Consider the following 26,659-nt stretch of genomic DNA (forward strand, 5'->3'; position numbering starts at 1 on the left):
ATGATTTAGTTATATGTATATATTTTATATATATAGAGAGAGAGATTCTTTTTCAGATTCTTTTCCATTGTAGGTTATTACAAGGTAGTGAATATAGTTCCCTGTGCGCTACAGTAGGTCCTTGTTGATTATCTATTTTATATATAGGAGTGTGTATCTGTTAATTCCCAAATCCTAATTTGTCCCTCTCCCTCTTTCCACCTTGGTGAGCATGAGTTTGTTTTGTATGTCTGAGTCTGTTTCATAAATAAGTTCATTTGTATCATTTAAAAAAAATTAGATTCCACATATAAATGATCTCATATGGTATGTGTCTTTGTCTGACTTACTTCACTTAGTATGATAATCTCTAGTTGCATCCATGTTGCTGCCAATGGCATTATTTCATTCTTTTTCATGGCTGAGTAATATTCCATTGTATATACACACCACATCTTTGTTATCCATTCCTCTGTCGATGGACACTTAGGTTGCTTCCATGTCTTGGCTGTTGGGTGTAGTGCTGCAGTGAACATTGGGGTGCATGGATCTTTTTGAATTAGAGTTTTCTCCAGATATTTGGGATTGCTGGATCATATGGTAGCTCTATTTTTAGTTTGTTAAGGAACCTGCAAACTGTTCTCCATAGTGGCTGCACCAATTTACATTCCCACCAACAGTGCAGGAGGGCTCCCTCTTCTCCACACCCTCTCCAGCATTTATTGTTGGTAGACTTTTTAATGATGGCCATTCTGACTGGTGTGAGGTGATACCTCATTGTAGTTTTGATTTGCGTTTCTCTAATAATTAGTGATGTTGAGCATCTTTTCATGTGCCTGTTGGCCATCTGTCTGTCTTCTTTGGAGACATGTCTGTTTAGGTCTTTGGAGCGATTATTCTTTTAGGATAAATTTTTAAAAGCGAGTTTGTCTATCTGGAGGCTGTGCACATGTACAATGTGGTACCCAAATTCCCACAGCACATTTCTGCTGATAGTTTTCTAGTGTTTTGCCCCCAGACCGTATGTGGTCCCGTTTAACCCTGCGTTTTCTTCCCCGTTAGCAGCGAGATGGTGTGTTTACAGGACAGTGTCTGGCTCCTTACTAGGATTACGTCTTTCTTTCCTCTGACCGTCACCTTTCAGTGGGAGGTGCTGACCGGCTTTCACAGTCTTGGCGGGTGGACCACATTCATTTCTTCCTCACCACGGGGTCGCAGAGATTAGAAACGGTGATCGCCAGAGCCCTGGAGGGGAGGGTGGAAGCCGTAAATGACAGCGGTCGCCCTGAGTTCTCCACCACTGGGCTCTCCTCAGGGCAGCCTTTTGGGGCCACCCGTGGAACTCAGATTCTGACAAGTAGGAATTAACAGTTGCAGCCGGGCCCCAGCATGCAGCCAGCACCAGCTGTAATTACATCTTCGTCAGCAGGCCATCAAAACCCAGCTCTCCTGGATCACCCAGTTCCCCTTTGTGGTTCCGTTCAAAATCGAATTTCCTTTTGTGCATGTGACAACTTGTGCGAATTGTTGGTTCTTGTCCTGTGGGGACACTTATCTGTGCGCGTGTGTGCGTGCGTGTGCGCGCGCGTGGCGGAGGGGAGGTGATGATGCAGAAAAAGCTTCTCTGTATATTAGGGACATAATCACTTGTTTCATCTTCCACGATGAATTCTTGTGCCTTCGGTCTTAGAGAAAGTACTTTTTGCCAGAATGAGTCAAGGGGTTAACATTTTTTTTTTCTTGTTGTAAATTGTTCTGTTGTTGAACTTTCATGGTTTCTGGGCTGACGTGATTAGAAATTCCCCTCCAGTATTTTTACCTGTGGCAACAACTGAATCCTTAGCCTAGGTGATGTCCGCAGGGGGTGATGTAGGAGGACCCCAGGTGCTCATTCCTGTTCAAACTGGGAGCCCTGTGTCCAAGGGTCCATCCTTCTCTGCTGACCGCACACCATGGCGATGACTAAAACCGCCAAGCGTGACGCTTACTAAAGGGGTTTCCTAGAAACCTGCCCTTGCTTCCGTCTGTTCTGAATTTACTCTTATCTACACTATCACCCTCTTGTCCTGCCTTTCCTGACTCTGAACTGAGTATCTTTCCAGACCACCTTTTAGATGATTCTGCAAATTGAGAAAAGCAGCATGTAGGAGGAGGGGGTCTCCTGTGCAATCATTTGCTCACATGTTTTGTACATTTTGGTGGTGTTCCTCTTTTCACAACCGATATAATCATCGTAAGAAAACTTAATTTGGGAGGGGGAATTTTTTTTTTTATTGGTGTATAGTTGCTTTCCAGGATTGGGTTAGTTTATACTATACAGTAACCTGAACCAGCTGCAGTGTACATTGATCCCCTTGGTGGGAGGATGTTTGATTTAATTCAGGATTTCGGACAGAGCTGCTCTCTGTCTGAATATAGGTCATTTCTGGGTTTGACCACGTCTTTCTCGATGCTTGCGATACTGTGTTTTATAATAAGAAATATATGTGTTTGGTCCCTGTCCCCATTTCTGGCACAGAGCTCCTAAAACCCTTGGAGTTTCCCAAGTGTTGAGAGCCTGAAAGGTATCTCTTGTTATGTTCATGAGGTGTGCCCTTTGGAACTCACTCAAGGATGGTAGCTGGTTGCCAGGGAAACCAACCAGCAGATAAAGGGTTGGAATTTTCATTCCCACCCCCTGACCTCTCGGGACGGGGAGAGGGGCTGGGGGTTGAGTCCATCACCAATGGCCAGTAATTTAATCAATGGTGCCTGTGTCATGAAGCCTCCATGAAACCCCCAAAGGTCAGGGTTCAAATAGTTTCCTAGTTCGTGAACACGTGGCGGTACCAGGAAAGTGACAACCTGGAGAGGGTTTGGGGGTCCCCTGCCCCCGCCCCAGATCTCACCCTCTGCGTCTGTCCCATCTGGCTTTTCCTGAGTTATCTGCTATTATAATAAACCAGTGATCTAGTGAGTAAAATATCTCCTGACTTCTGCGAGCCATTCTAGCGAATTAACTGAACCCCAGGAGGGGTCATGGCAACCTTCCATCTATAGCCGGTTGGTCCGAGGCACAGGTGACCACCTGGCGTCAGAATTGTGGTAGAGGGAGGGGTAGTCCTGGGGGACTGAGCCCTTCCCCTGTGGGGTCTGAGGCTACCTCCAGGTAGATGTGTCAGAATGGAGTTGAATGGTAGGACCCCCAGCTGGAGTCGCAGAATTGCTTGTTGGTCTTGGAAAAGCCACACTTGGGAACTGGTGATCAAAATCTTAGAGCTTTTCAGAGGTGCCTTATGAATTCTCCATAAATGCCCATATATTTATTGCATTTATTCCTAATTATTTCCTGAAATGCTGATGTTTGTTTCGGTTCTGAATAGGGTTTATTAAAAATGTTACAAACTCGGAACACATCAGAATAAAATATTTAAAAGTCAATAATAAATGAGCACACGTCATCACAGCATCTGCCACGCCCTGCTTTTCTCCAGAGGCACATTCCTTCCTCCCCCGAGACGTAACCCCTATCCCAGGTGTGCTGTTACCCATTCTCCTGTTTCTCATTACGTGGGTGTGTCTCTGAAATTTAATTTTGCATTTTTTCATCCTGACATAAGTAATGTCTGTGATGTACTTTCTTTGCACCATAAATTTGTTTCCTGGGGTCGTTGTCATAAATGACCACAAATCAGGTGGGTTAAAACCACAGACATCCACCCTCCCCCATCCTGGAGACCAGACGTCTGAGGTCAAGGTGTCCCAGGGCCGTGCTCCCTCCAGAGGCTCCAGGGCAGGGTCCTTGCCACCTCTTCCGGCTTCTGGGGGCTCCAGGCGTCCCTGGGCTCGTGGCCGCGTCCCTCTCGTCTCTGCCTCTTGTCTTCACGTGGCTTCTCCTCTGTGTCTGGGTCTCTCCTGTTCTGTCTCTTAGAAGGACCCTTGGATGTAGGGCCACCTCATCCAGGAGGATCACATCTCGGAACCTTCATGGCTGCAGAGACCGCATTTCCAAATACAGTCCTGTTCAGGGACTAGGGCTTCAACATGTCTTTTGAGGGGTCAGTTTACCCCAAAGCACTTAGTATTAAATGTCGGCGATCTGCCGATGTTGATGCATGTAGAAGTAGGTTATTGCTTTCCATCCCTGTGAAGTCGTCCCCCTGCACATACATCATGGTTCAGATTCATTCTCAGGGTCAAGGACACTTGGGTTCTTTCCGGTTCTTTCCTGTTACCGCAGCTTTGCCATGAAGGGTCCTCCATGGATCTCCACTTCTCACTTTCTCTAGGGAATATCACAGGCAGTGACATTTTAAGGCTAGAAGCTTCTCACATGTTCACGTTTCCTGGGAATTCCATTTGGTTTTCCCAGTGCACAGTCCAGGGACTGAGAATTCCCAGTGGTTTACATCTTCATCATATGCGTTAAGTGTTGGACTTTTCAGTCTTTGCCAGCTTGGGTCCACTGCCGAGCTCTTCAGTCCTGGAGCAGGAAGTGGCGTTTACTGTGTTTTAATTTGCATTTGCATTTTCCGCAGTATCCTTGCGGTGGAACGGTGTCCGTGGGTTTCTTTGGCGTCTGGACGCTGGCTTCTGGGAAATGCCTCTTCCCCGTGTTTCTAGGGGGTGTTTAGCCTTTGTGTTTTGGATTCATCTCTGTTCTTTTTTCTGGCTGTTGATTTGTATCGGTTATGTATGTTGCCGATACTTTTTCCTTTGTATTTTCTGCTTCAAGAACATACAAGAAAGTAATATTGTATGGTTATAACCAAAGATATTGGAACATAGGAGAAAAATACTTTGAAAATGGAGAAACAAAAAAATAGATACATGTATATCTGTGTGTATATCTGCACACACGTACATATACATGCATACATATAGATGGAGTATGTGGCATATATCATTTGTGGAATGCACGTTGATTTATAACTTCCTAGATGCACATAGTTATATGGAAGATTATTTATTCAAGGGACATGATTCCTTCTCAAGTAATTTTGATATGTTAAGTACGGGGCTTCCCTGGTGGCCCAGTGGTTCAGAATCCACCTGGCAATGCAGGGGACACGGGTTCGAGTCCTGGTCCGGGAAGATCCCACATGCCGCGGAGCAACTTAGCCCGTGCGCCACAACTACTGAGCCTGTGCTCTAGAGCCCGTGAGCCACAACTACTGAGCCCGCGTGCCACAGCTCCTGAAGCCTGCGTGCCTAGAGCCCATGCTCCACAACAAGAGAAGCCACTGCAATGAGAAGCCCGCGCACCACAAAGAAGAGTAGCCCCCACTCGTGGCAACTAGAGAAAGCCCGCGTGCAGCAACGAAGACCCAATGCAGCCAAAAATAAATGAATGAATGAATGAATAAATTTATAAAAAAAGAAATATTGAGATTCCAAACTTTCTATCCCATTATCAGAAGAATCCCATTATAATGGCCTCACTGATGACCATGTTCAGTATACTCTGAGCCTGTACTGCCTGTGGTGATGGCTTTGTGATTCATGGTATGTGGGAACAGGAAAATATAATTTCAAAATATAGGAAAACAATGTTAAAGAAAATAAATGTCTATTTCATTTTAAAAAAACAACAAGAAAAGAATAGACAAAAACATGATTTTACCAGTTCCATCCCTGACATCTTCTACTTTCTAATAGATTTTCAATCTCAATTTTTTTTTAGCCATATGCTTATTTAATCTGCATATAGGGATCAGACTGTCTCCTTTGTGTGCTGCTTTTGGAAATGTCCCCATCTACTCTCTAGGCAATTAAATAGTAGCTCATGTATCATTTGTCCTGGTAGCTAATTTGTTATTTTGAAGGGAAAACATCTAATGTTTCTCTCTGAAGAATACTTATACCTATTGTCCTTTGTATATTATACTTGATCGTATGCTATGTTGTATATCATTCCTATCTTACTTTTTTTTTGAGAAATTTATATATTTATGTTTGGCTGCGTTGGGTCTTTGTTGCTGTGCGCGGGCTTTCTCTTAGTTGCGGCGAGCGGGGGCTGCTCTTCGTTGTGGTGTGCGGGCTTCTCATTGTGGTGGTTTCTCTTGTGGCAGAGCTTGGGCTCTAGGCACACGGGCTTCAGTAGTTGTGGCGCACGGGCTCAGTAGTTGTGGCTCACGGGCTTAGTTGCTCCGCGGCAGGTGGGATCTTCCCGGACCAGGGCTCGAACCTGTGTCCCCTGCATCGGCAGGCAGATTCATAACCACTGCGCCACCAGGGAAGTCTTCCTATCTTACTTTTTAACAAATAAAGTATCAGTTTAATTTTTTAAAGACCTGACCTACGGGGCACAGGGTTAGACAACTGTGGGTCGGCTGCATGGTTTTGAGAATAAAGTTTTATTGGCACACGTGGCTGCTTTCGTGTTACAAAGGCAGAGTTGAGAAGTTACAACAGAAACCGAAAAGCCCACAGAAGTCAAAAGCATTTCTTATCTGGCCGTTTGCAGACAAAGCTGGCTGGCTCTGACCTAGAGAGGGGACTGCATTTTAGTTTCCTTTCCTCCCTTATGTGGGTGGTGTGGGTCAGTACATTCCCTAGAAGGGGTGGTCTTTATTTCTCGAAAGATCCTGACCGTCGTGGAGCCTCATTCTGTGGGATTCTGTTCCCCAGCGACTTCACTGCGCACTTGCTTAGTGATATTTATCCTGGAGCTGGAGATCCCCTTTCTGTGCTGTTTTTTGACAAGTGTGGATGGTAAAGTTTTGATGATTTGTTTAAAAAAAAAAAAAAAAGAAAGAAAAGAGAGAGAATTAAGAAGCTTTCTATTTCCTGCCCCCTTTGCTTCGGAATAGTCTAATTGTCATGAGAAGCTTTTGAAAAGTGGAACGATTCCTTTTGAAAACTCTCAGGGTTTGGGAGTTTTCAGAAAAGGAATTCTAAGTCCGCTTTCAAAATGCCTTCCATGCTTGTTGCTTGCTTGAGGGTTTCTTCCTCTTCTGTGGTTAGTTCCGGCAGCATCCTCTTATCGATAGAATCGTCTGTTTCCAGTGTTAGACTTGATGTGTTTTTACTAAATCTCTTTCCTCCAGCTCGGGAATGCTCCTGATTCCAGTTGAATGAAGTCAGCTACTCCCCTGGGCTCCGTTTAGACCTTCATTAACTCTTTTCAGTTTGCTTTTTCTCAGCTCACCTTTTAGTCTCTCAATTCTCAAGCAAAGGATGTTAAAATTTTTCAAATTTTAAGTTCTTTCGCTAGCAAAACATCCACGCTTAGACATACTCCCTATTCCTCCAGGAATCCCTGTACATCCCGAGAGAGTACGTGGTGTTCTTTCTTTGTGGTCCAACGTTGAGGTGAAGCTTGCACCTGCGAATCATTTGTTAAAAATCTTTTGATCATCACATGCACATTTGGGTTTAAAATGTGCAACCACAGGGCACTGAGTAATGGTGCTTTTATATATAAGAGAGGAAATTATGGAAACTGTAGCATTCCGTAGCGGAAGCCTATTTGTTACCATGGTAATAAAGCAAAAGTGATGTGAGTTGTAAAAAGAAAAATGTTGTAGGACAGTGGCAGGCTCTGATGTCACCTTTGTAATGATGATTGTATGTCATCATTATACGTATTATTTCGTTACACGTACGTGTGTGTGCATGCATTGTGTGAAGTCTTCAAGGGTGTGCCCTCAGTCCCTGGGGGGCTGGGGGAGGGGGTCTAGAGGATTTATGTGTCTTTATGTCCCTTTATGTCATTTAATGGCATTCTTTTCTATCACTCCGAAACCTCTATTCTACACGTTATCAAAAGCCGTGGACTTGATTCCAAATTCAGAGCCGGTCCCCTGGGTAAACCAGTTAGTACCTTGAAACAACCCAGCAGGCTGATACATTCATAAAGATGAGAGGCTTAATTGGTTCTTTCTACAAGCAAGTCAAGACCATTCCATTTGTCTGTGCCGTAGGGTCAGGGAAGGTCTTCAGAGGGAGTGAGTGCCCTTCAGGCATCTAGGAAGCAGTCAGTAGCGTCATAAATCAAATCTAGCTCCGATACAGAAAACCTGCATCTCCCAGAGGCCGTCGGGCCCTTGCATTTGGGGGTGTCATCCTGGCTGCCTCCCCCCACCCCCTCAAGGTCAACGCATACCACGAAAAAATCGTACCACGGTTTTCAGTGCTGACTGCCTCTGGTCCCCTGGTCCGGGCTCCTGTCCAGTAAGCCCTTTGAAATTCCCTTTAGCAGGTCTCCAATTACAAACGATCACGTCTCCCCTGTGCAGTGTGCCCTTGTCAGGATAACATATATGGCTGGCCGTGGTTGGTTCCCTTCATGCATCGAAATCTGTCCAGTGAAGACGGATCGGAAAGTCTGGTTCTCGGATGGATGTGCTCAGCGGCTGAGAGGCCTGGTTAAGCACCTCAGGGACACACGTCCAGGGAGCCTTCTGTCTCACCTCTGCGTCCTGAGCTGCTCCGTTGTCGGGGACCAAGCATCCAGGTGCAAGCACGCTGTCCCAGCAGCTTAAGACATGTGACACCCCCAGTTGACATTCCATCATGTCCTAGGGACCCGCCATCCATGACTCCAGGCTCCTTGGAGGTCAGCCTCTCGCCGGAGATGCTGGTGACCCAGGGGAAGCCCAAGGTCATCACAGCGGTCCTTATAAGAGCGGTTGGGGGGCTGAGGGTCAGAGAGGGAGAAGTGACGGCAGAAGCAGAGGTCATGGCTTCCTGGCTTTGAAGGTGGAACAGAGGACCACGGGCCAGGGGATGCAGTGGCCTCTCAGAGCTGAAAGAGGCAAGGAAACACTCTCCCCACGACACCTCCAGAAGGAATACAGCGCTGCCCACACCTGGATTTTCGCCCAGATCCACTGTATGCTCCCGACCTCTTAGGATTGGAAGAAGATGATACCCTTGTGCTGTTTTGAGCCACGATTTTGTGATAGTTCCCAAGAGCCCCCAGAGGAAATTCATACACTCCCCTCTCTCCTTAGATCTCAAGTGTCCAGACCATCACCTTGTGGCTTTTTAAGCTCCTTGCCTTCAGATCCTGCCCTTCTGGGGCACGTTGATAAGACTCACCTCTCAGGTGGGCGCCTGCGTCACCTACCTGTGCCGGGCGCTGCCCCGGACGCCACGAGGGAGTCCTTCTTGAAGCATCAGCCCCTCCCGTCCTGATGAGACCTTTGACGCACGTCTTAGAAACGCCCAGATGACGCCCACGACATGCTGGATGTCGCATAGCACTTTGTAAACGTCGGCGTGTTTAATCTGTGTTCCAAGACCACGGGGCGGGCACGAATCCTGCCCCCAGTTTACCGAGGGGAACGTGGAGGGATTTTTTTTTTTAACATTAGAAACGATTCGGTTTTATGAATGAACATATATTAAAATTCACAGTTTATAGTATAGTCTAAATAAAGTCTCTCAAAAATCCACTGTAGGGTCCTTGATCGAAGCAAAGGTGACAAGCTTTCGAGAAACATCCTTGTCCTTCCGATACCGTGATCTGAGGATGGTGCACGTCACGCACCAGGCATGATGGAGTGTGTTTCCTGGGTGCCGTGTGCTGGGAGATGCATATCGGATTCTGAATAGACAGGAAGGTGCTCTAAACAGTGCTCCCTCTGGGATAAATAACATCTCCCATTTTCTATACACCTTAGGAAAAAAAAAGATCACATCACCTCAGATGGGATTCCCTAGGAGGCATGGAGCAGGGAGTTAGGGTGTGATGTCCTTCAGACTCGTGACATCTCTCTGCACAGAGCTGTGAAGACAGTTAATAGGGCATCGGGAGGTATGTCCCAACATCGTACCAGGCAGTGGGTACTCCCTTCCTCAGCAATCTTCATGAGTGCTGAAAGGAGGAGGACGGTGTCAATGATCTGCCCTTGCAGTGGACGCAGGACACGAAAGGTGCAGCCCTTGGAGGGGGTTGAAGGCTGGGCTAAGGTCCTCGGAGCCTGAACCAGGCTGGGACCATCAGTGATGCAGAAATAGCTCAAGATGAGGGTGGCCATACTGTCATTTCTCCCTTGTCTGCTGGGTCCCTCATCAGAACCCCAGATCCCCACAAACGGTGTGAACTACCCCCATCTCCATTCTCCCCAGGACAACTGGTCCCAGCCCCAATGAGTGTCTTAGATGTTGGGTCTGGACCTCCTCCCAGGACGCCCGATAACAGATGTCAATAGTGGTGTTATTACAGGTGGCCAGTAGGCACACGAAAAGATGCTCAACATCACTAATTATTAGAGAAATGCAAATCGATACTACAGTGAGGTATCACCTCACACTGGTCAGAATGGCCATCGTTAAAAAGTCTACAAATAACAAATGCTGGAGAGGGTGTGGAGAAGAAGGGAGCCCTCCTGCACTGTTGGGGGGAATGTAAGTTGGTGCAGCCACTATGGAAAACAGTATGGAGATTCCTCAGAAAACTAAAAATAGAGCTACCATATGATCTAGCAATCCCACTCCTGGACATATATCCAGACAAAACTCTAATTCAAAAAGATACGTGCACCCCAGTGTTCATAGCAGCACTGTTTACAATAGCCAAGACATGGAAACAACCTAAATGTCCATCAACAGAGGAGTGGGTAAAGAAGATGTGGTACATGTACACAGTGGAATATTAACTCAGCCATAAAAATGAACAGAATAATGCCACTTGCAGCAACATGGATGGACCTGGAGATGATCCTACTGAGTGAAGTCAGTCACACAGAGAAAGACACATACCATGTGATCTCACATGTGGAATCTAAAATATGGCACAAATGAACTTATCTACCCAACAGAAACAGACTCACAGACACAGAGAACACAGTTGTGGTTGCCAAGGGGGAGGGGAGATGGGGGAGGGATGGGTGGGAGTTTGGGATTAGCAGATGCAAACTATTATATATAGAATGGATAAACAACAAGGTCCTACTGTAGAGCACAGGGAACTCTTCTCTATCCTGTGATAAACCATCATGGAAAAGAATATGAAAAAAGAAAGTGTCTGTGTGTATAACTGAGTCACTTTGCTGTGCAGCAGAAATTAGCACAGCATTGTAAATCAACTATACTTCAAAAAAAAACCCCAAAACAGCGATGTTGTAGGATCAGATGCACCCAGCCTACAGAGCAGCCCGTGGACTGGAGGGCGTGGTGGGATGGACCTGGGGTCTGGTTAGAGGCCGGTGCAGAGGGGCAGAAGGAGTTCATTTTGAAAATGATTCTAGAGACCAAGTCAGCCGTCTTGACTGCTTGCCCGTGGAAAGTGAACCAAGAAAGACTCGGGTCATTTGGGGTTTCTGACTCAGGGAAGTCGGGTGCATGGTGGTGGCTGTCTAGGAAATGGGGGAACTGGCAGGTGGGGATGGAAGGATGATTGACCCTGAGGTGTGTCCGTAGGGTCTCTACCTCTGGGTGCCAGCTGGGCTGCTCTGAGCGTCTGTGTGCCGCTCAGAGGAGCAGGTGGAATTTGTGGTTGCAAACATGCAGGCAGGAAGGGAGGTGACCCACGAGGCCGTGGGTGTGGGTGACACACCCATCATGACTGATGAGGAAGATGGGGAGGGTTGGAGTCTCTGGAAGAAGCAAGACCTGGCCGTTCCGTGCAGCACCTCCCCTCCGTCCTCTCTGCCCCTCATTTTCGTAATTTGTTAATTCTGGATAATACCATCTCCTAAGACTGTTGTGAGCATTGCTGACATAATACGTGGGAAAGCATTTGCAACACTGTAAAGCCCTGGATAATTAGGTAGTTATAAGGCGTTCGTGTTCCCCTCTCACCGCACACAGCTCACGGCTCTGTTATGCACCGTGTGAACCCCACCCTCTGCTCTCTTTCCTTCGCTTTATTTTATTTATTTAGTTTTTGTGCGCTTGCACCCAGCCCTCGACCCATCACCTCTGCTGGTTTTCCGCTCCAGGGGCGCGGGGGCTCTTATCTAAATGATCTCTCTTGGCTTTTTGGCTTCATGCAGAGAAAAACTTCAGCTGTAAATACGCAGTGTCTCCCCAGCCCTGCGCCCCAGGCCCCCGGCGTGCGTCTGTTCTTCAGGGATTCCGAAGCCTCTGATAAAAGCCACCCTGTTTGCTACCGGGGTTTGGCTTCACATTTGAGACATCTCTGCTTTCTTACAAGTCTCCAAGAGGATCTCAGGTTTTTTTTTTAAGCTGCAGGTAAAATGGGAGATGTTGTTTATCCCAGAGGGACCACTGTTTAGAGCATCTTGTTATCTATTCAGAATCCGACTCTCATTTCCCAGCCCATGGCACCCAGGAAACACACTTCATCGTGCTTGGAAGAGCTCCTATCAATGACAAGTGAACGGGGACAGGTAATCCAGTTGTGCTGGGAGCTGCAGCAGGTGTACCTGGGAGGTACAGCCTTCATTTTAAAAATCGTAGGAGGTACCGTCCTCAGGTCCACGGTATCATCAGAACAAGGATGTTTCCCGAACGCTTGTCATCTTTATTTTGATCAAGGATCCTGCAGCGGATTTTTGAAATGCATTATTTAGACGATGAACTGTGAATTGAATATGTGTTCATTCATAAAACTGAATCGTTTTTAATATGTTAAAAAATCCCTGCATGTCCTCCTCTGTAAATTAGAGGCTGTATTTGTGTGCACGTCGTGGTGTTGGGATACAGGTTAAATGTGCCAACATTTACGAAGTGTTTTCCAATATCCGGCACAGCCTGGGTGCCACGGGGATGTTTCCGAGACGTGTTTCGAAGGCATCATTAGGAATGGGGGTGGGGGATGCTTCAGAAGGATTCCCTCGTGGTGTTCAGGGCAGCGCCTGGCACACGTAAGTGCTGCAGGAGTTTCTGCTGCCCCCACCGAAGCTGCTTGGACCAGTACCATGACCTCTTTTGTCTGTTGGGTTCTAGCTCAAAAGGATTTGGGGAAAGGGGTGCTGGTTATTTCCTCTTCATGCTTTTTAGATAACCTGAAGACATCCTCGTTTAAATATAGAGTTGGGACATGTAGTCATCAGCTCAGGCTGCCCCAGTAGAACACTGCAGACTGGGCAGCTTAAACAACAGACATTTGTTTCTCCAGGTTTCGGAGGCTGGGAGTCTGAGATTACGGTGTGGGCAGATTAGTCCCTGGCGAGGCTGTCTTCCTGGCTTACAGATGCCGCCTTCTTGCCGTGTCCTCACGTGGTGGAGAGGGAGCTCTGGGGCATCTTCTTTTCTTTTAAGGACACTAATCCCATCCTGGGGGCCCCACCCTCATGACCTCATCTAACCCTAATCCCCTCCCAAAGGCTCCATCTCCTAATAGCACCCCATTGGGGATAAGAGCTTCAGTGTATGAACTCGGGGGTTGCACACATTCCATCCATAGCAGGACGTATGCATTCACTGGACACCTGTTTAAGAAGCATCTCCCACCCGCCATGGACGTTGCTGGTCTCAGGTCTATGTGGCAGAACCTGAGCATCGGGGGCCGGACACCCACACAAACACCTGGCATCTGGGTGAGGAAGCTGAGGCTAACGGAGAGTGGTGGCTTTAGCAAGGTCTCCTGGGTCACGAGAGGTGATGCAGAAATTGAACCCTGGTCCTGGGACCCGCAGTTCTTTGGTGCCACTCCCTCCTTCAGAGGATGTAGCTAAATGTCCCAAAGTTAACGTTGGGCGTGGGAGGGAGTGTGTGTTGTGCATGTGACCGAGTGTACGTGTGCCTGCTTATACACACGTGTGCATCTCAGCGTCTACCAGACTTCCTTCCTTTCACTCAGGCGTGATGTGTCATCACCCTGACGGGTGAGGGTTAGGACAGTGACATCGGATGTCGGGAAGAAGAAATGCGTAAAACCGTCCATTTCGTGAGCGTCAAAACATTTAGGATTAAAAAGTACAAATGAGTCTCATCTCTTCTATCTTTATCATCTGCCCAGGGCTTGGAAATGTCTGCAGATGCTCGGGGGTGGCTGTTTTTAGCCCAGCATCTATCATGTGTTTAAGTGGGATAAGTGGATGAGATTAATTCTCCGTGAGATGCACGAGCACGAAGAACAGCTCTTTTTTTTCCCCCCGTCCTTTTCCATGTCAGAGAACTACCTGGCTGGGCAGGGCCACCCTGGGTGAGTGTGTGTACATGCATGTAAGTGTATTTGTGTGCATGGGTGTATATGTGTGTGCATGTGATTGTGCATGTGAATGTGTGTGTATGGGTGTATATGTATGTGTGCATGTGACTGTGTATGGGTGTATGTGTGTGCATGTGACTGTGCATGGGGGTATATGTGTGTGGATGGGTGTGTGGATGGGTGTATATGTGCATGGGTGTGTGCATGTGAATGCATGTGTGCATGGGTATATGTGTGTGTGCATGGGGGTATGTGTGTTTGCATGTGAATGTGTGCATGTAAATGTGTGGATGGGTGTATATGTGTGTGTGCATGTGAGTGTGTGTGGATGGGTGTATATGTGTTGCATGTGAACGTGTGTGGATGGTTATATATGTGTGTGTGTGCATGTGACTGTGTGTGGATGGGTGTATGTGTGTGTGCATGTGACTATGCATGGGGGTATATGTGTGTGCATGTGAATGTGTGCATGGAGGTATGTGTTTTTGCATGTGAACGTGTGCATGTAAATGCGTGTGTGCATGTGAATGTGTGTGTGCATGGGGGTATATGTGTGTATGCATGTGACTGTATGCATGGGGGTATATGTGTGCATGTGAATGTGTGCATGAATGGGTGTATATGTGTATGTGCATGAGGGTATATGTGTGTGCATGTGAATGTGAATGGGTGTATATGTGTGCATGTGAATGTGTGTGTGTGCATGGGGTATGTGTGTGCAAGTGAATGTGTGTGTGAATGGGTGTATATATGTGTGTGCAAGTGAATGTGTGTGTGAATGGGTGTATATATGTGTGTGCAAGTGAATGTGTGTGTGTATGGGTGTAAATGTGTGAGTGCGTGTGACTGTGTGTGCACGGGGGTATATGTCTGTGCTTCGAAGTCTGTTTCCTTCAGAAACAGGATGACCAACAGATTTCCATTGCAATCCCGTCTCCTGACAGTAGCTGAATTTTGGGCCCAGTGCCGTGCCCTTTGGGCATCCCACGCTCATGTCCGGCACACCACAGGCAGTACCTTCTGAAACTGCCATCCTTGTGTCTTAGTTGGACATGCGGACCACAAGCACTGTTACCCAGACAAGAGGGCTTTCAACCTGTGGGGGAAGTGGACCCCCAGATAAGGCCCACTGGAGGACCCCAAAGAAGCAGCCTCTAGAGAGGGCTGGACACGTCCCAGGGAAATCCCAGGAGCGGGGGAGCCTGCGGCTGCAACAGAGCAGGTGTTTCTGATGGAGGTGACTCACTCTGGGGGTGAAACACGGCAGGGGATTTCTGGGCATGGACCCCTGAATCCTCGACCTGGAGAACGGTTGACTTACGAAACAAGCTCGTCCCAGGAGCCAATTGAAGGATCTTTTTGCCAAGGAGGTGTACATCCATCCTAAGAAGAACGTCTCGGACACCACTGAAGGGAAGAGCAGTTCCTCTGTCTTGTAATAACGTATAACGGAAAATCGTCTGGAAAGTGTATGTGTGGGACCCTCCCGGCTCTCACCCTGCGGCCCACGCTCTGCACGTGGCTGTGCCTGGTCTGGGTTTTATCACAAAAGTGGAATCCCAAGGAGATGCCGTCTTGGATTCTGTGAGTCGTTCTTGGAAATCCTCAGCCCTGCGGGGGTCCTGGGTACCCCAGTATCTATAGTCAGTGGGTCCGGAGTGCAGGAGGACCCCAGAGACGTGTGGTGAGCACCGTTAAGGAGAACCGAGGCCATAAACACGCACAGGCTTTGCCACCTCTGGGTGGACAGCACCAGAATCGAATCACAGTTGAGGTGGAAACAGAACCCTGGTCCTAGCCACCGCCCCAGGAAGACAGGTAAATCCAACATCCGTTCCCAGAAAACAGACTCAGGGCACATGCGACGTGCAGGCAGCGTCTCCTATTTAAAACGAGTAAATCCTTTTTTCTTGGAGGATTTTTTGTTTAATACATCTGAAAAGAATGGCATATACAGAAAACCAGATGTGAGAAAGCATCGGAGCAACGCTGACGAATTGACAAGGATGAGACTTGGGGCTGGTGGAATAGGTGACCTACGCGTTTCTAAAAGTTGGAAACTGCAACTAAAATAAGATGAAAAAACCCCTATCAACACTTGGGGAAAAAACCCCCAAACACTTAGGAGTCTTCATAAGACTGCGTGTCAGATCAATATGCTTTATACTTTATAACTGACATATAACATTGTGTAACTTTATCTCCATAAAAAAGTAGTAGAATCCTGTCTAAAGGAGCTCGTTGCTACAGTGAAATGAATGTTTTTTCCTGAAGAGACGTGACCCATGGCCACCCCTTCCCACTCCGTCCCAGCACATGAGAACACAGGCTTTCCAATAATGCGTGTTCCCCTCTGTGGACTTTCTTGCAAACTTTCAGGCTCCTCCTGGGAGACGCCCATATGTTTCAGATTGTCTTCGTCAACTCATGTCTTGACCGTAGGGTCCCAGGATCTTGCTTCCTTGAGTATGGGACCGGGTAACATCAAAGGAACAGTTAACCCGGCTGCCCTCCGCAGTTTCCCATCTTTGTCATGTCCAGTGTTTTTGGCAGGTGGGTACACAGCCCTCTTGGGAGATCACACGGGGAGGTGTTGGTCTTCCAGACAATACCTTCAGAGTCGCGGCTTCTCTGCCTGTCAGACGGCTCCGTGGAGTAAAGGAAGCTTTGCCCTGCGCTTCTCTTCTTAACCTTCTCCAGCCCGATTATAAGTGCCGGGGGACATTTGTCATCACGACTTCCGAGATGGCCCTTTTGAGCACGTCTGAATCCAGAAAGACGTGACCGTGGGGTTGTTTCCTGGCCTGCGTGTGTACCTGAGGGTCCCACAATGGGACACTCTTAGAGGCACACGAGAAGGACCAGGGCTAGGCGTGTTGAGCGGATTTCCAAACGTGTGTTACATGCGATGAGCTCCTGACAAGTCATCGTCATGACAGTAACATGAGGGGATTATGTAGGTTTCTGGACACTGAATCGTAGCCCCAAAGCCCCTCACTTCCCACAAGGTCTAATCCCTTGAACTTCTCTGCCTGGTTCTTTTAATCCACCGGTTCTTTTTTTTTTTTTTTTTTTGCAGTTTTTAAAAAATTATAGTTGATTTACAGTGTTTCAGGTGTACAGAAAAGTGATTCAGTTTTATATATATATCTATGTTCTTTTTCTGATTCTTTTCCATGACAGGTTCTTACAAGATTTTGAATATAGTTCCCTGTGCTGTACAGTAGGACCTTTACATATAATAGTGTGTGTCTGTTAGTCCCAAACTCCTAATTTATCCCTGCCCCCGTTTCCCCTTTGGTATCTGTAGCTCTGTTTTCTGTTTGTGAATCTGTTTGTGTTTCATAAATAAGTTCATTTGTATTACTTTTTAGACTCTGCATGTAAGTGATGTCATGTGGTATTTGTCTTTGTCTTACTTCACTTAGTATGATAATCTCTAGGTCCATCCATGTTGCTGCAAATGGCATTATGTCATTCTTTTCCATGGCTGAGTAATATTCCATCAGACACACACACAGAGTTATATATATACACCCCACCACCCCACGTCTTCTTCTAATCCACTGACCGTGCCCAGGGACCAGCTCCCAACCCAAAACACAGGGTGTCTGGCGTTCAAACCTTCCTCCTTCCCTCCTACTGCCCGAGGTCCACTTTTCTCAATCTCTTCTCAGCCTTTCAAGCTTTTTCTTGAACTTACAGTTCTCCTGCTGTAACTCTCCTCACTGCATGGAAACCAAGAACCTTTCTGCCGTCTCGACGTTTCCTCCTCAAATTGCTAAATGTCGTGCGTTCAACACAGAGGCAGAACAGTCATCTGCTCTGAGCCAACGAGGAAGCATTTCAGTTTCATCAGGCGTTGGCCAGACAGCAGAAACGAACACTGCGTTGTAAACAACTCTACTTCAATAAAAATAAACTTTTTAGAAAAGAGTTGGAGACCTGAGTATTTACACTGGGGTCTTCGTATGCATCTATCGAAATGGATTAACCCAATGTGGAAGTACAGCCCACTTGGGTGCACTTCCCTGCACCCATGGAGGCTGGGCTGCCCCAGCCTGTCCGGCCCGGCTTTGCGCCTGAGTCCATGGAAGAAGGTCGGAGGTGCCTGAGTCCATGGAGGAAGGTCGGAGGTGCTGTGTCACCCACAGTGTCTGTGAGCGTGGCAACCCCCGTGTCTCTGCTCTGAAAATTGACCTCTGTTCTTCTTTCCTTCTCCCTGCAGACCCCGGATGAGGGAGCCCGGACCTCCGTCTACGCGGCGGTCACCCCAGCGCTGGAAGGCCGTGGGGGCTGCTATCTTTACAACGAGAAAGAGACCAAGTCTCTGGGGGTCACGTACGACCTGGAGCTTCAGCGAGAGCTGTGGGCCAGAAGTTGCCAGATGACGGGCATCGCCGACGTGACCCAGGAGGTCTTCTAGGGTTAGCCACCCGCCGGGGAGACCGTGATCTGCCAGGCGCGCGCAGGTGTGTCTGTGCTGGACCACGTGTCTGCGTCGTTCACATCCCCCGCCCTTGGGGCTCTGTCTCCCCAGCGTCTCCCGTCGGCTTCCTTGCCCTGGGCCGGAAGTTGAGGAGAAGAGGAATGCTGAGTGCGACCCCGAGCAGCTGGCCCTCAGCCATGAATCTCGTGATCCCCAATGTGTCCAGTTGTACCGGGTGCCCTGAGTCATTAAACCCTGCCAGCCACGCAGGCGGTGTTCTTGCTTAGCACAGAGGCGCCGAGGACCCTGGGGTAGAAACATCCGGGTGAAACGAACACTTTCAAGGGGGCCTGGGACTCTTGGGCGCTGGTGGCTTTGAGGGTGTCCTGTGTCCCCTGTTCTCTCACTTGCAATTTGTGCCGGAGGTGCGGCTCTGATCTGTGGGTCCTGGAAAGGGAGAGACGTGAGCCTTCCTTAGTCTGTTGATCAAGGGTCATGTGACCACCCTAACCCTCTGCCCCACCATCTTTAGGGGGACCAGGTCCTAGGGGCTTCCTGCCGCCATTAGGGCATCTATCAGGGCTCTCACCCCGTGACTCACGGAAAGACCCTCAACAGAGGGGTAGGGAATTCTGTAGGACACGGGGTAAGAAAGGGGACCTGGATACCTGTCACCGTGGGGTCTGTGGGACAGGGTTGGGGCCTGGACCCTGTCACCATGGGGTCTGTAGGACGGGGCCTGGACACCTGTCACCATGGAGTCTGTGGGACGGGGCCTGGACACCTGTCACTATGGGGTCTGTAGGACAGGGACGGGGCCTGGACACCTGTCACCATGGGGTCTGTGGGACGGGGCCTGGACACCTTTCACCATGGGGTCTGTAGGATGGGTACTGGACACCTGTCACCATGGGCATCTGTAGGATGGAGCCTGGACACCTGTCACCATGGGGTCTGTGGGATGGGGCCTGGACACCTGTCACCATGGGGTCTGTGGGATGGGGCCTGGACACCTGTCACCATGGGCATCTGTAGGATGGAACCTGGACACTTGTCACCATGGGGTCTGTGGGATGGTGCCTGGACACCTGTCACCATGGGGTCTGTGGGATGGAGCCTGGACACCTGTCACCATAGGGTCTGTAGGATGGGTACTGGACACCTGTCACCATGGGCATCTGTAGGATGGGGACTGGACACCTGTCACCGTGGGGTCTGTAGGATGGAGCCTGGACACCTGTCACCATGGGCATCTGTAGGATGGAGCCTGGACACCTGTCACCGTGGGGTCTGTAGGATGGGGCCTGGACACCTGTCACCATGGGGTCTGTGGGATGGGGCCTGGACACCTGTCACCATGGAGTCTGTGGGATGGGGCCTGGATACCTGTCACCATGGGCATCTGTAGGATGGGGCCTGGACACCTGTCACCGTGGGGTCTGTGGGATGGGGCCTGGACACCTGTCACCATGGGCATCTGTAGGATGGAGCCTGGACACCTGTCACCGTGGGGTCTGTAGGATGGGGCCTGGACACCTGTCACCATGGGGTCTGTGGGATGGGGCCTGGACACCTGTCACCATGGAGTCTGTGGGACGGGGCCTGGACACCTGTCACTATGGGGTCTGTAGGACAGGGACGGGGCCTGGACACCTGTCACCATGGGGTCTGTAGGACGGGGCCTGGACACCTGTCACCGTGGGGTCTGTAGGACAGGGACGGGCACGGGGCCTGGACTAAACCAATCATGGGATTCAGCTGCACAGGGTTTGCTGGTCTGCACATTCCCCCACCATTTTTGAGGGCCTTAGTCTAAGAATGGCAGCTTTGCTGCCCACTTGCCCTTCAGTGGTCACATGAAGCCTCTCTTCTGGTATCTGCTTCTTCATTTCATCGTCTGTTAACACAGGCATGTTCCTCTCCTGGAGATGTGTGCAGGGCTTGGATTCTACTTCAGACCACGATACTAATGTAATAACAACCATCATGTCGAATGCCCCGTGCCTCCCTGGATTTGGGTGCCCATCGCAGTCTGTCAGGCTCTTCCTGAACTAGTTTCATCGTGGACCTTCCAGGGTCTGCAGACACCTCATCTTCCAGCAGTGTGACGGCCGCCCTCTATGCCTTGGAAACAGGTCAGTGGTGGGACCATCCTGGTTTCATCCAGTTCCCTCTGTAGTGGCTTGAATGGTGGCTTCTCAAGGTACATGTCCACATCCTAACCCCTGAAACCTGCACATGTGTTCCTATTGGGAAGAGAATCATTGCAGATGTCATTAAGGTCTTAAGATGAGGACACCATCCTAGCTTATCCAGGTAGGGCGAATGTACTCACAAGGTTGCTGATTGGAAACAGGGAGAGGGAGAACTGATTACAGAAGAGGGAGGGGGTCACGTGACCACAGAGTCAGAGATGGGAGGGATGCGGCCACAAGTCCAGGGACGCCTGGAGCCCCCAGAAGCTGGAAGAGGCAGGAAGGACCCTCCCCTGGAGCCTCTTCAGGGAGCTCAGCTCCGCATCTTCAGAACTGAGAGAGAATAAATTTCAGTTGCTTTAAGATACCAGCACCTTGATGGTAATTTGTTACAAGAAACTCATACAGTTGTTGACACATGTGAACATCTCTAGCAGCTTAGTGGACCTTTGCCTGGGCATCCGGGCCCGCCCTGCTTCACCCACCAGTCAGGCAAGGAAGGCTCAATCCTCTCTCTGAGAATGGCTCTTGGGTTCTCAAATTCCAACATGGAGAGATCAGACATTTAGAATGCTAGCGAAAGGACTCTGTGTGTTTCCTGCCAGACTGCACCCTGAATTTCAAGACCAGGGACCACTGGTCAGCTAACCATGCATTCCCTCAATTGGCAAAATCCCACTGAGGCCCCAAACCTGATGTCAGCCCCCAGCACATTCATGCGTTGGAAAAACAACCAGCAGCTCTTCCAGAGTGGGGTTCACACTACACTAGATAGATAGGTAGGTAGGTAGGTAGGTAAGTAAGTAGATAGATAGATAGATAGATAGATAGTTAGATAGATAGATAGATAGATAGTTAGATAGAAAGAAAGAAAGAAAGAAGAAAGAAAGAAAGAAGGAAGGAAAGGAGGGAGGGAGGAAGGGAGGGAGGGAGGAAGGGAGGGAGGAAGGAAAGAAAGAAAGAAAGAAAGAGGGTTTCCGGGTCAGCAAACTTTTTATATATAGGACCAGTTAATAAATATCTTCATATTTTAGGGCTTTATGATCTATTACAACTGCTCACCTCTTCCATATGATGCACAAGCATCTACACATGCTACGCTAACATGTGTGGCTGTGTTCTAATAAACCTTTATTTACAGAAAAGGGGGGAGGTCAGATTTATCCGAGGCCCGTACTTTGTTGACCTTGGGTTTTGACCCCTGTGTGCCACGTGGAGCCTTGTAAGTCCTATCCTATGGGTGGGCATTTAGCCTCAGAAAGACTCGGTGTCTCACCCAGTTTCGAGTTCCTGCTGGCCCTTAGGTGGGAACCTCAGGGGTGTCTAACCCCAGAGACCATGTTTTCCTTACAGATGAACAAGATGTTATGAGTTCTGTGTCGTGCAACCAGGAGACGGTGGTGTAAAAGGACAGGAGACCAGGACGTGTATGTTTGAGTCCTTACCTCCTCGCCTGCATCCTGCTGTGGTTGGCAGAGCTGAGACTGCAGCGTCTGGGACTGTTCATGTGGTGGCCTGAGAGGAACAAACCAGGGCCCCTTCTGCAGGTGCGCAGACTCTGCAGGACGTCCGCTCGGATAAGAAACATCCTGACACCCTTCCCGGGAGAACCATAGGGTGACAAGGAGGCTCCCGGGGACCATGGACCAGCACGAGGAAGAGAGCTGCCAGAGGGTCAGAGATTCCTGTCCCCCTTCATCACAGTTGCAGGGGAGGTGATGATTACGGTGTGAAGCCACAAGACGATTTGTGGGTCCTGGTGGCCCGTGGCTCAGATCACTGTGTGAAGATGGGGGCGCATGGTCCCAGTGGAAGACCCTGCTTATTCAAACAGCTCACTATTATGTCGTGTATAAGAGTGTCCTGGGCGGCTGTAACACAGGACCACAAACTGGGAGTCTGAAAAGAACAGAAATTCATCCAGCCCCCGGTCCTGGAGACCAGATGTCTGAGGTCAAGATGTCCCAGAGCTGTGCTCCCTCCAGACGCTCCCGGGGAGGATCCTTCCCGCCTCTTCCAGCTTCTGGGGGCTCCAGGCGTCCCTGGGCTTGTGGCCGCATCCCTCCCATCGCTGCCTGTGTCTGCATGTGGCTTCTTCTCTGTGTCTGTGTCTCTCCTCTTCTGTGTCTTATAAGGACAGTGTCATTGGATGTAGGGCCACCCTCCTCCAGGAGGACCTCATCTCAGACCCTTCACTTCCATCCGGATAATCAAGAATGATCTCTTCATCTCAAGATCCTTCATTAGTTACATCTGTCAAGAGCCTTTTGCAGACAAAGTCATATCCACAGGTAATAGGGTTTAGGACGTGGTCATATCTTTTTGGTAGAAAATATTCAATCCACTGCGTGGTACCTGAACTGGATACTTGGAAACTCAGGAAACATCCATTCCTTTTCTGGTGAACTGGAAAACCACGGAGGTCACGGCTTCTTCTATATGTACCCAAGGCCGCTTTCCTGGGCGAGTGACCCATGTCACTACACGGGACCCTGGGCTCATAAGGACGCCTATTGGCTTAATGCCCTATGGCCGCCATATTGAAATTCTTGAAGCGTGAACAAGGACCCACATTTTCATTTTGCCCTGGAACTGCAAATGCGGTAGCCCTCTCTGCTCACATTCCTTCCAACCTCAAGAAAGAGGAGCAAGTCTGCACCCAATAAGGACCCCCCCACCCCCAGCACACCCTCCATCCGGCCACTGATGCGCTCAAACCTACCTTTCATGGGTGGTGAAGACCTCTCCCCGAGATCCAGTAAGGCTAGTGGGTTTTGGCTGCACACTGGGGAAGCCTCTGAAAACCACTACTGCTCAGCTCCACCATCAGCAGAATCCCCAAGTTCGTTCCTCTGGGCACCAGCATTCATTAGACCTCCTCAAGCCATCCTCTTGTTCAGGCAAGTTTGAGACCCTCTGGGCCAGGCAAATGCAGATTGAAGCTTCCAGCCCTGGGCGCCAGCCCCTCCCAGAACTGCTCAGATGTTCTGCTAAGCCCTACAGCCCTGACTGATGTGTTTCAGAACTAGAATTACTTTGTATGTTCAAACCAAGATGGAGACATGCCTTGTCTAATATTTCCGGACAGCCAGGATGGCAGAGCAGGATCTTGACTTCCAGGAAGATCCCAACCTTGGAGCATTTGCACATCACTAGAGAGCCCTTTACGGCTTGAGGTCATAGTACACAAGTGCCGGCTACTCTTAGCAGCATCACAAAGTTGGTTCCCAGGTACAGACTCAGGATGAGGATGCAGGAAGAGTCCTGGCCAGTCCGACATCCTCTGTCACTTTGAGAACAAGCTTGCTGGCCCCTGAAAGATGCTGCAGTCCCTGGGCGAAGCTAGGCTCTGAGAGCAATTTGGACTGTGTAGGACCCTGGCCTCACAGGCTCCTCCTCTTTGTATGACCGGCCTTATGTCGCTCGTCCACCAGGGGAGAGAGAGGACACAGTTCTGGAGAAGTTACCATGTTCCCTCGACACCTGATTGTGGAACATTCCTCAGAGCTCAGAGACACTTCGCAGCAGCTGGAGAAGTCTCGTGGACCACTGGGTGAGTAAGGCCACGTCCATGGCGTGGTGGGCACTGGGGATCCTGGGTTTACACCTGTTGCTGTCGTTCAGGGAGCCTGGGAACGGGGCTGTGTGCATACACACCGGGATGGATGACCTTCCATCCCTGGGCAAGTCTTGATTCAGTAATTGGACCCATGGTGCATGTATTTCTCAGTTCCCTGCATGTAGCATCAATGAGTTTTGTACGACAGTGGAAACGACCACCTCACCATCCATCCATCCATCCATCCATCCATCCATCCATCCATCCATTCGGCAATGATGTGTTGAGTAGGGTTACCCAGCCAAGCTCTGAGCAAACACTGGATGGAGCTCAAAGTTGAGTGGCACAGAGCTCTTGTCCTAAAGGAGCTTGCTGTCTAGGGTGGGATTCGGACTCAAAGATATCAGGTCTTAATGCCTAGAAACTGGAGATGGTACCAGACGTGATAAGAGGCACTTTTGACGGGAAAGAGTGGGCTCTGCAAAGGGGGGTCTGTGTCCGATATGACCCAGTTGAAGCTTCCTCTGTCTCGGCTCCCACTGGATTTTGAGGGTGCCTGTATCGAAAATACCTCTCATCTTGGCTATGAGGAAATACAACCATAGAAGGTGCACCGGGCTCCCTCCAAGGCTGGACAGGTTGGGAGGCTGATTAGGAGCTCCTCAGGTGACCCATGGGTCTGGGAGGTAGCACCCTGCCCATTTCCCATGTGGGCTCTTCCTTGGGAAGTGTTAGTCTCACATTTGTTAAGCATCCTCGTTAAGCCTTTTGGTCTCTGTGTTTCCGACTCTTCATCCATCAAATAAGGCTCCTAACATGTGCCCTGTCTCCAACCGGGTTTGCCGAGTGGACAGCAAGACGGTATGCGTTCTGTTTGAAGGATGCTTAGGGGTAAATCCCCGCCAGGCATGGTTCTCCATCCAAGCTCCGTAGTCAACTGAATTTGTCGTTTAACCAGAGAAATGAGTTGGGGTTGTATTTTCTGTCGTCTGGGTACCAGTATCCTAGGGGATGGATCTAAATCCGTAGCTTGTTTACCGACGGCCACAAAAACACAAACACGATCCCAGACATGAGGACATCCGGGGTTTCTGCATGTGTGATGGGGGAGCATCTGTACGTAGTAAAAAGCTTGAGAATTTTTCAGTCTCTGGGGCTCTCTTCAGTGAAGCATTTTCTGAAGTTCACAGTCTTTTAGCGATCTTTGCGTTTATTGCTAGCTTAGAACTTCTGGTGATATTGCCTACATCTGTTCCTTCCCTTTTTTTCCCTTCATTCTTTGCCTTCATTCTGGGATGTCATGTCGGGCTTCCTGAGCCAATGCCTGCCCTTTATTTTTTACTTTTCATATTTCTGGTCGCAGGGTCCTCATTTCTGTCTGTCCCTTGGGCTGCATCTCATAGATACATAGTTCAGTCCTTATTTTCATGGTTCCTCTTTACCCCATGGGTTACTTCAATGGGTATTTAAAAATCCCCAAGTATATAGAATTAAAAATAATCCTTATACTGTCATGGGTCCAGGAATGCATTAAAAAGTACATCTGTTCTAATTCACCCAGAACCTACTTGTTTTGTCCTTAAAAGACCCTGCGGGACTTCTGCTCTACCGTGGTACCAGATGTGTAGATACAATAAAACGTTTTCATTTAAAATATCCTGGAAAGGAAAAAAATAGCATGGGAACTAAGAGGAACACTTTTTTAAGGGAGGAATATTTAGTTTTCTGGCTTTATTGAGGTATCAGCGACAAATAGAAAATAGACAAATAGAAATTGTATCTCTTTAAGGTGGACAACATGTTCTGATCTGCAGTGTGGAATGTCTTTTTAAGGGAGGAATATTTAGTTTTCTGGCTTTATTGAGGTATCAGTGACAAATGGGAATTGTATCTCTTTAAGGTGGACAACATGTTCTGATTTGCAGCAACAATGTGAAATGTCTATTGCCAACTGCATAATTTGGTCAAACAGTTTACCCTCCAGGATCCCGGTGTCCCATTCTGTTCAATGGGTCTTTTATGGTTATAAGACTCAAATAAGAGGATGGATCTAAGAGCGTTTTAAGGCTGCAAATACGTTTCCTGTATGAGTCATGTCGCCGTTGTGGGTTTGGTGCAAATCACGTGGACCTGGTGATCTGGACTCCTTTCCTGATATCCTGGTGCTTCTAAGCAGTGGCTGTTTTCTCCGGGGTGCGGGGAAAGGTGGGGAGGGGCACCCTGAGTGGACCTCGCACTAGCATTTGGCAGGAGGAGGCCAGCGTGTTAGATTTCTTACAAGGCACAGGACAGGGTACCCAGCGTCAGATGTTCTCACACCTCACATGACTTCTTCACATCTGGCCAGACGTTCACATAGGGGAAACCCTGTTTATGGTTAACCCCAGCCTAGAACTCACGGCTGTTGACACATCAGTGCAAGAGATTGAATTTCCAGGCGAGCAACCATT

General features: G+C 48.8%; 1 protein-coding gene and 1 long non-coding RNA gene across 2 annotated transcripts in view; both read left to right on the forward strand.

Annotated features, from left to right (window-relative positions):
* DHRSX (dehydrogenase/reductase X-linked) overlaps positions 1-18,724 on the forward strand; it is a 191,974-nt gene extending 173,250 nt beyond the window's left edge. Inside the window, exon 7 of the mRNA XM_060002556.1 lies at positions 18,255-18,724. Within this exon, the coding sequence (XP_059858539.1) occupies positions 18,255-18,452 (198 nt within the window). The 3' untranslated portion in view covers positions 18,453-18,724. The remainder of the gene's footprint in view (positions 1-18,254) is intronic.
* An 862-nt stretch (positions 18,725-19,586) lies between these two features.
* LOC132418534 (uncharacterized) overlaps positions 19,587-26,659 on the forward strand; it is a 103,221-nt gene continuing 96,148 nt past the window's right edge. The window contains exons 1-2 of the long non-coding RNA XR_009518009.1: positions 19,587-20,590; positions 22,004-24,203. This is a non-coding gene — a long non-coding RNA (uncharacterized lncRNA). The remainder of the gene's footprint in view (positions 20,591-22,003; positions 24,204-26,659) is intronic.

Source organism: Delphinus delphis, chromosome X, assembly GCF_949987515.2.
Source record: "Delphinus delphis chromosome X, mDelDel1.2, whole genome shotgun sequence".
Lineage (NCBI taxonomy): Eukaryota > Metazoa > Chordata > Mammalia > Artiodactyla > Delphinidae > Delphinus > Delphinus delphis.